Raw genomic sequence first — 9,690 nt, 5'->3', positions numbered from 1 at the left:
CATGGCAAGATGGCGCCTACTTCTGCTGTCGACTCCTAGTAAACAACTGTTTGCGCATGTGTGTAGAGTGAAAAGACACCGAGTCACAGCCCATTCTGGGGCGTTAAGTAGGGTAATGAGCGAACAGCCAATCATGGGCAGACACACCGCGCTGTGGGCAGACACGCCGCGCTATGGGCAGACACACCGCATTGTGGTGTATATAAGCAGTGCGGATTATTGGCTCGACCCTTTTTTCCCTCTGGATGAGGACAATAAACGTTGCTGCAGAAGGAACCTAGTGTCCGCATGTCTTCTTGCTGGCGAGACAACTGCGCGGGCTACAATGAACCAGATTTGTACCTTGAGACCAGTAAACATATGTCATGAATGAATCTGTACAAAATGGAAAGAGACACACTGTAGAGCCAGAACCATGGGCTAAACATTCAAGATCTTTGGAAAACAGTTTTCTAATTAGTTCTAAAGAAGTTGTAAGAACATAGATACTGAACACATCATCCTGGGTAAGACAGAGCATGAGAGACTCCACCCAGCTACTGATTCAGACAGATAGGAATACCTACAGCCAAACAATGGATAGAGCTTTGGGACTCTTCTGTAACAATAGGAAGAAGGATCACAAGCCCCAAAGGGGATAGGAACTCCACAGGAATACCAATGGAGTCAACTAGCCTGGACCATTGGGGCTCTCAGAGTCTGAACTACCAAAGAATATATACAAGCTGGACCTAGGCCTCTCTGCTCATAGGTAACAGATGAGTAGCTTGACCTTCATGTGGGTCCTGAATAACTAGAGTTGGGGAGCCAATCCAAGAGCTGTTTTCTGTATGTGTGGTATGTTCTACTAGCTGGGCTGTCTTGTCTGGCCCCAGTGAGATAGGGAGTGCCTAGCCTCCCAGTCTTGAAGTGCCAAGGTATGGAGGCCAGGGGGTTCCAACCAGCTCAAAGGAAAAGGGGAGTTGGGAGAAGAATTGTGGGAGGGGTGACCAGGAGGGGAGCAGTGAGTGAGATGTACAGTGAATGAGTAAAAAAAATTAAATTAAATTAAAAACATAGATATTTTGAAAACTGGCTGCGATTACTAAAAAACATAGATATTTTGCAAACTGGCTGTGGTTACTGTAAGACACAGCAAGCATTGAGCACATAGTATTGTGTCTATTTGAAAGTACACTTAACAATAATACTTTCTTATCTTTGGACTTACCAATTATGCAATTTATTTTTAAATTATATTGTCTTACCTGGATAAAGACTTCTCTTCAGTATTGTTATCCACTTCTAAAAGTAAATGAAAATGTATTTTATAACAATCAGATAAGCTCCCTAAAGACATTTTCTGATCTCTCTTTTTCCCCAAATTTAATACCTAAGTCTCATCCCTAGTGTTATAAAAGGACATCTGCTGTAGTCTCCCTCCCAGCCCTGTCTACATCTCCTATAGATCTCACAGATATCTACTCCTTACCTCCCTCCCCACACTAATTGCTGTGCAACAGCCCACAACTGGAGCAGTCACCTCCTGTTCAAACACAGACCACACTTGCCAGAAAAACAGGTAGGCTCCCACAAAACTTCTCAGCTCTCTCTCTTGCTCTCTCTCTCTCTCTCTCTCTCTCTCTCTCTCTCTCTCTCTCTCTCTCTCTCTCCTTTCTCTCTCTCCCTCTCCCCATACCATAGACTCATTCATTCAGTCTCATTCCTAGATCACCAGCTGCAAGGGTCCCACAGAACATCCCCAGCTCCTCAGCCTTCTTTCTACTTCATCATTCCACCCCAACCTCCAACACCAGAAGCCATTCCCTATGAACACACCAGCTGAGAAGTCCAGTAAAACAAGCAACACACATCCATCATACTCTCCAAAAATCTAGATAACAAACAGAAATCAAAGAACATAGTACCCGCCCTATAAAGACAAACCCAGAGCCTTCCAGTTTCCATCTTTGCCTATAGCAGATCCTCTGACACAGGGCTCCATACCCAAATAGCAAAAAGAGAAAGTGAGGCTCCCAGGAACATGGACAGGCCTGTGAGTACAGGTAGGATCACCACTGCTCCTCAGAGGAACCCACACTGAACCCTCAGGAGAAAGGAACCAAGGGACAACATGGGATTGGAGCTTTCCTGTCTCTTGTGGCCAGAGCTGATCTTGTGCCACAGAGTTACATACACAAACACTGCCGGGAGAAAGCTGGTCTCCCAGGAGTGCCTACACACCTGTGAGCATGGGTAAGAGCACCATTTCTCTTCAAATTCCTGGCCAAAGAGGGACTCATACAGAGTCAAGACTCATACAGGAGACAAGAACCAAGTATCAACTGGGAACAGGATCTTTCTGCTCTCCATCTGCAACCCAGAGCTGACCCTGTACCACTGCTCTCTATGCCCAAATCCCTCCTGGAGAGAACTGTTCTCCCAGGAGTACTGACAAGGCTTGCAAGAGGGACAACAAGTCAGAGACAACAAGATCATCTAACACCAGAGATAAGCAAAACACAAGCACACAAATATAAACAACAGAAACCAAGACTACTTGGCACCATCAGAACCAAATTCCCCAATACAACAAACCCTGGTTACATCAACACACTGGAAAAGCAAGATTCTGACTTAAAATCACATCTCATGATGATGATAGAGGACTTTAAGAAGGACATAAATAACTCCCTTAAAGAAATACATGAGAACACAAGTAAACAGGTAGAAGATCTTAAAGAGGAAACACAAAAATCCCTTAAAGAATTACAGGAAAACACAACCAAACAGGAGAAGGAATTGAACAAAACCATTCATGATCTAACAATGGAAATAGAAACAACAAAGAAATCACAAAGACAGACAACACTGGAGATAGAAAACCTAGGAAAGAGACCAGGAGTCATAGATGCAAGCATCACCAACAGAATACTAGAGATAGAAGAAAGAATCTCAGGTGCAGAAGACACCATAGGAAACATTGACACAACAATCAAAGAAAATTCAAAATGCAAAAAGCTCCTAACCCAAAACATCCAGGAGATCCAGAACACAATGAGAAGACCAAACCTAAGGATAATAGGTATAGAAGAGAGTGAAGACCTCCAACTTAAAGGGCCAGTAAATATCTTCAACAAAATTATAGAAGAAAACTTCCCTCACCTAAAGAAAGAAACACCCATGAAGTCTACAGAACTTCAAATAGATTGGACCAGAAAAGAAATTCCTCCCATCACATAATAATTAAAACACCAAACTCACACACACACACACAAAAAGAATATTAAAAGCAGTAAGGGGAAAAGGTCAAGTAACATATAAAGGCACACCCATCAGAATTACACCAGACTTCTCACCAGAGACTATGAAAGCTAAAAAGATCTTGGGCAGATCTCATACAGACCCTAAGAGATCACAAACGCCAACCCAGACTACTATACCCAGCAAAACTCTCAATTACCATAAATGGAGAAACCAAGATATTCCATAACAAACTCAAATTTACACAAAATCTTTCCACAAATTTAGCCATACAAAGGATAATAGATGGAAAACTCCAACACATGGAGGGAAACTACACCCTAAAAGAAGCAAGAAAGTAATATTCTTCCAACAAGCCCAATAGAAGATAACCACACAAACATAAAAATAACATCAATTAGAAGAAAAAGCAACAATCACTATTCCTTAATATCTCTTACCAAGTCCCCAATAAAAAGACATAGATTAGCAGACTGGATATGTAAACAGGACCCAGCATTTTGCTGCATACGGGAAGTGCACCTCAGTGTCAAAGACAAACACTACTTCAGAGTGAAGGGCGGGAAAATAATTTTCCAAGCAAATGGTCTCAAGAAATAAGCTGGGGTAGCCATTCTAATATCGAATAAAATAGACATTTAACCACAAGTCATCAAAAAAGAAAAGGACACTTCATACTCATCAAAGGAAAAATCTACTAAGAACTCTCATATGTGAACATCTATGCTCTAAATGCAAGGACACTCACATTCATAAAAGAAACTTTACTAAAGCTAAAAGTACACATTGCACCTCACACAATAATTGTGAGGGGATTTGCACCTCTAACAACAAAAATAACAGGAGTAACAATCACTTTTCTTTAATATCTCTTAATATCAATGGATTCAATTCCACAATAAAAAGACATAGACTAACAGACTGGATACATGAATAGGACCCAGCATTTTGCTACATACAGGAAACACACCTCAAAAGACAGACACTACCTCGGAGTAAAGGGTTGGAATACAATTCTCCAAGCAAATGGTCCCAAGAAACAAGCTGAAGCAGCCATTCTAATATCAAATAAAATCAACTTTCAACCAAAAGTTATCAAAAAGGATAAGGAAGGACAAGTCATACTGGTCAAATAAAAATCTATGACGATGAACTCTCAATTCTGAATATATATGTTCCAAATGCAAGCGCACCTACATTCATAAAAGAAACTTTACTAAAACTAAAAGCACACATTGCACACCACACAATAATAGTGGGAGACTTTACACCCCACTCTCTGCAAGGGACAAATCATGGAAACAGAAACTAAACAGAGACAAAGTGAAATTCACAGAAGTGTGAACCAAATGGTTCTAACAGGTATTTATAGAACATTTCATCCTAAAGCAAAAGAATATACTTTCTTCTTAGCCCTTCATGTTACCTTCTCTAAAATTGAACATATAATTGGCCACAAAACAAGCCTCAACAGATACAAGAAGATGGAAATAGTCCCATGCACTCTATCAGATCACCATGGACTAAGGCTGGTCTTAAATTACAACAAAAGCAATGGAAAACACACATACACATGGAAACTGAACAATGAGCTACTCAATGATAACTTGGTGAAGGAAGAAATAAAGAAAGAAATTAAAGACTTTTTAGAATTTAATGAAAATGATGGCGCAAAACACCAAAACTTGTGGGACACAATGAAAGCAGTGTTAAGAGAAAAAGTCTAAGTGCCTTCAAAAAGAAACTGGAAAGAACTTACCCTAGCAGCTTGACAACACACCCGAAAGCTCTAGAACAAAAAGAAGCAAATACATCCAAGAGGAATAGATGTCAGGAAATAATCAAACTCAGGGCTGAAATTAACCAAGTAGAAACAAAAAGAACTATAGAAAGGATCAATAAAAACCAGGAGCTGGATCTTTGAGAAAATCAACAAGACAGATAAACCCTTAGCCAGACTAAACAGAGGGCACAGACTCAGTATACAAATTAATAAAATTAGAAATGAAAAGGAATACATAACAATGGAAAGCATGGAAATTCAGCAAATCATCAAATCCTACTACAAAGTTTATACTCAAGTAAACTGAAAAATCTGGATGAAATTGGCAATTTTCTAGACATACAACTGCCAAAGTTAATACAAGATCAGATAAACCATCTAAACAGTCCCATAACCCCCAAAGAAATAGAAGTCTTCAATAGTCTCCCAACCAAAAAAAGCCTATGACCAGATGGGTTCAGTAGAGAATGCTATCACACCTTTAAAGAAGATCTAATACCAATACTCTTCAAATGATTCCACAAAATAGAAAGCGAAGGTCCACAACCCAATTCATTCTAGGAAGCCACAGTTCTGCTTATACCTAAACCACACAGAGACCAAACGAAGAAAGAACACTTCAGACCAATCTCCCTTATGAACATTGATGCAAAAATACTCAGTAAAATTCTTGCAAACCAAATCCAAGAACACATCAAAATGATCATTCACCAAGATCAAGTAGGCTTCATCCCAGGGATGGAGGGATGGTTCAATATTTGGAAACCCATCAATGTAATCCATTACATAAACAAACTCAAAGAAACAAACCCCCATGATCATTTCACTAGATGCTGAAAAAGCATTTGACAAACTTCAGTATCCCTTCTTATTAAAAGTCTTGGAAAGATCAGGAGTTCAAGTAAACATAGTAGGTGGGACTAATGGCTCCAACAGTATATGTAGCAGAGGATGGCCAAGTCGGTCATCAATGGGAGGAGAGGCCCTTGACCCTGTAAAGGTTATATGCCCAAGTGTATGGGAGTGCCAGGGCCAGGATGCGGGAGAGGGTGGGTTGGTGAGCAGGGGGAAGGGGGAGGGAATGGGAGGATTGTTTTTGTTTTGTTTTTTATTTCATTTTCTTTTTTTTTTTTTTGGAGGGGAAACTTGGAAAGGAGATATCATATTACATGTAAGTAAAGAAAATATCTAATAAAAAAACAAGTAAACATAGTAAAAGCAATATACAGTAAACCAGTAGCCAACATCAAACTGAATGGAGTGAAACTTGAAGCAATCCCACAAAAATCAGGGACTAGACAATGTGGCCCACTCTCTTACTTTCTTTTCAACATAGTACTTTAAGTTCTAGCTAGGACAATTAGACAACAAAAGGTCAAAGAGATAAAAATTGGAAAGAAAGAAGGCAAAATATCTCTATGTGCAGAGGCTTAGTATACTTAAGTGGCCCCAAAAATTCCACCAGAGAACTCCTACAACTGATAAATAACTTCAAAAAAGAGGCTGGATATAAAATCAACTCAAACAATCAGTAGCCTTCCTCTACTCAAAGGATAAACAGGCTGAGAAAAAAAATTAGGGAAATGACACCCTTCACAATAGCCACAAATAATATTACCTTGAATCATACCTTGGTGTGACTCTAACCAAGCAAGTGAAAATTGAAGTTCTCTATCACAAGAACTTCAAGTCTCTGAAGAAAGAAATCAAAGAGGATCTCAGAAGATGGAAAGATCTCCAATGCTCATGGATTGGCAGGATTAATATAGTAAAAGTGGCCATCTTGCAGAAAACAATCTACAGATTCAATGCAATCTCCATCAAAATTCCAACTCAATTCTTCATAGAGTTAGAAAGAACAATTTGCAAATTCATGTGGAATAACAAAAAAACCTAGGATATTGAAAACTATTCGAAACAACAGAAGAACTTCTGGGGGAATCACCACCCCTGACTTCAAGATGTATTACAGAGCAATATTGATTAAAAAAAAAAAAACTGCATGATATTGGTACACAGACAGGCAGGTAGATCAATGGAATGGAATTGAAGGCTCAGAAATTAACCCACTAATAGGGTCACTTGATCTTTGCGAAAAGAGCTAAAACCATCGAGTAGAAAAAAAGACAGCATTCTTTATCACAACCTACAATGTTTCATTTGGGGGTTGATCTTGTAATGGTGCAGAAGTGGCGGGCATCAGCAGAAACAGTACTTGGGATTTTGAGTTTGATCTAAAAAGACAGCATTTTTAATCAATGGTGCTGGTTCAACTGGCAGTCAGCATGTAGAAGAATGCAAATTCACTCGTTCTTATCTCCTTGTAAAAAGCTCAAGTCCAAGTGGATCAAGGACCTCCACATAAAACCAGATACACTGAAACCTAGAGGAGAAAGTGAGGAAGAGTCTCAAACATATAGGTACAAGGGAAAAATTCCTAAACCAATGGCTTTGCACTGTAAGATCAAGAATCAACAAATGGGACCTCATAAAATGGCAAAGTTCTGTAAGACAAAGGACACTGTCAATAAGGCAAAAAAGCAACCAACAGATTAGGAAAAGATCTTTACCAATCCTACTTCTGATAGAGGGTTAATATCCAATATATACAAAGAATTCAAGAAGTTAGACTCCAGACGATCAAATCCTATTAAAAAGTGGGGTACAGAGCTAAACAAAGAATTTTCTACTGAGGAATATCAAATGGCTGAGAAGCACTTAAAGAAATGTTCAACATCCTTAGTCATCAGGGAAATGCAAATCAAAATAGCCCTGAGATTCTACCTCACACCAGTCAAAATGGCTAAAATCAAAAACTCAGGGGACAGCAGATGCTGGCAAGGATGTAGAGAAAGAGGAACACTACTCCATTGCTGTTGGAATGCAAGCTGGTACAACCACTCTGGAAATCAGTCTGGCGATCCCTCAGAAAATTGGACATAATATTACCTGAGGACCCAGCTATACCACTCCTGGGAATATACCCAGAAGATGTTCCAACATGTTATCAGAATACATACTCCACTATGTTCATAGCAGCCTTATTTATAATAGCCAGGAGCTGGAAAGAATCCAGATGTCCTTCAACAGAGGAATGGATACAGAAAATGTGGTACATTTACACAATGGCTTACTACTCAACTATTAAAATGATGAATTCATGAAGTTCTTAGGCAAATGGGTAGAACTAGAAAATATCCTGAGTGAGGTAACTCAATTACAAAAGAACACACATGGTATGTATGCACTCACTGATAAGTGGATGTTAGCTCAAAAGCCCCAAATAACCAGGATACAATTCACAGACTACATGAAACTCAATAAGAAGGAAGACCAAAGTATGGGTGCTTTGGTCCTTCTTAGAAGGAGAATAAAATACTCAGAGGAGCAAATATGGAGATAAAAGTATAGAGCAGAGACTGAAGAAAAGTCCATCCAAAGACTGTCCCACCTGAGGATTCCTCCCATATAGTTACCAAACCCAGACATTATTGTGGATGCCAAGAAGTGCGTGTTGAAAGGAGCCTGATATGGCTGTCTCTTGAGAGACCCTGCCAGAGCCTTACACATACAGATGTGGATATTAGCAGCCAACCACTGGAGTGAGCACAGGGTCCCTAATAGAGGAATTAGAGAAGGGACTGAAGGAGTTGAAGGGGTTTGCCACCCCATAGGAAGAACATCATCATCAATCATACAGAACCCACAAAACTCGCAGGGACTAAGCCATCAACAAAGGAGTACACATGACTGCAGTGCATATGTAGCAGAGGATGGCCTTGTCATGCAGCAATGGAGGGAAATGTCCTTGGTCCTTTGAAGGCTGGATAGATACCCCAGTGTAGGAGAATTGAGGGTGGGGAGGTAGGTATGGGTGGGTGGGTAGAGTAACACCCTCATAGAAGCAGGGGGAGGGAGGATGTGATAGGGTGTTTCTGGGAGGGAGGGAACAAAGAAAGGGGATAACATTTAAATAAAGAAAATATCCAAAAAAAAAAAAAAGAACATAATCAATTAGGGCAAATATCTTCACTAGAGTCCATCATTCCTGACACTGCAGGCAGTTTTAATACTCCAACATGGCTGAAGCACAAGATAAAGGCCTTAAACCATATACATGAAGATGATAGAGGTCCTTAAAGAGAAAATTAATAGGGAGCTGGTGAGATAGCTCAGTGGGGAAGAGCACCGACTGCTCTTTGGAAGGTTATGAGTTCAAATCCCAGCAACCACATGGTGGCTCACAACTACCCATAATGAGATCTGACGCCCTCTTCTGGTGCGTCTGAAGACAGCTACAGTGTACTTACATATAATAAATAAATAAATTTAAAAAAAAAAGAGAAAATTAATAAACCCTTTAAAGAAATCCAGGAAAGCCTTCCAGTCTGTCTGGGCTGGTGTCCTGAGCAGACCTTGGGCGCAAGCTCTGTAGCCAGTCCCACAACACCCAGAGGAAGCTCCACTCCCAGATGCTCTAACAAGTCCAGGGTCACAGGATCCCAGAATCACAGGATCCCAGAGACAGCTTGACTCTGAGGAGTTCTAACACAACCAGGATCACAGGAAGGAGAGGCTCCAGTCAGATTTAGCAAGGGCAAGTAGCACTAGAGATAACCAGGTGGCGGAGGCGGGGGGGGGGGCAATCGTAAGAAAATAAACAA

General features: G+C 40.3%; 1 protein-coding gene across 11 annotated transcripts in view; it reads right to left on the bottom strand.

Moving 5' to 3' along the window:
- The window catches only part of LOC116085613 (ankyrin repeat domain-containing protein 18A-like), a 152,959-nt gene that overhangs the window by 97,387 nt on the left and 45,882 nt on the right, over positions 1–9,690 (bottom strand). For 10 of the 11 annotated variants that reach the window (XM_031363173.1, XM_031363163.1, XM_031363171.1 and 7 more), the window contains one exon: positions 1,248–1,284. The exons of the other annotated variant lie outside the window; for it this stretch is intronic. In XM_031363173.1, the coding sequence (XP_031219033.1) occupies positions 1,248–1,284 (37 nt within the window). The remainder of the gene's footprint in view (positions 1–1,247; positions 1,285–9,690) is intronic. 11 annotated transcript variants of the gene reach the window in all.

This window comes from Mastomys coucha, unplaced genomic scaffold (genome assembly GCF_008632895.1).
Source record: "Mastomys coucha isolate ucsf_1 unplaced genomic scaffold, UCSF_Mcou_1 pScaffold12, whole genome shotgun sequence".
In the NCBI taxonomy this organism is placed as follows: domain Eukaryota; kingdom Metazoa; phylum Chordata; class Mammalia; order Rodentia; family Muridae; genus Mastomys; species Mastomys coucha.
This window is presented reverse-complemented; position numbering and strand designations above follow the sequence as displayed.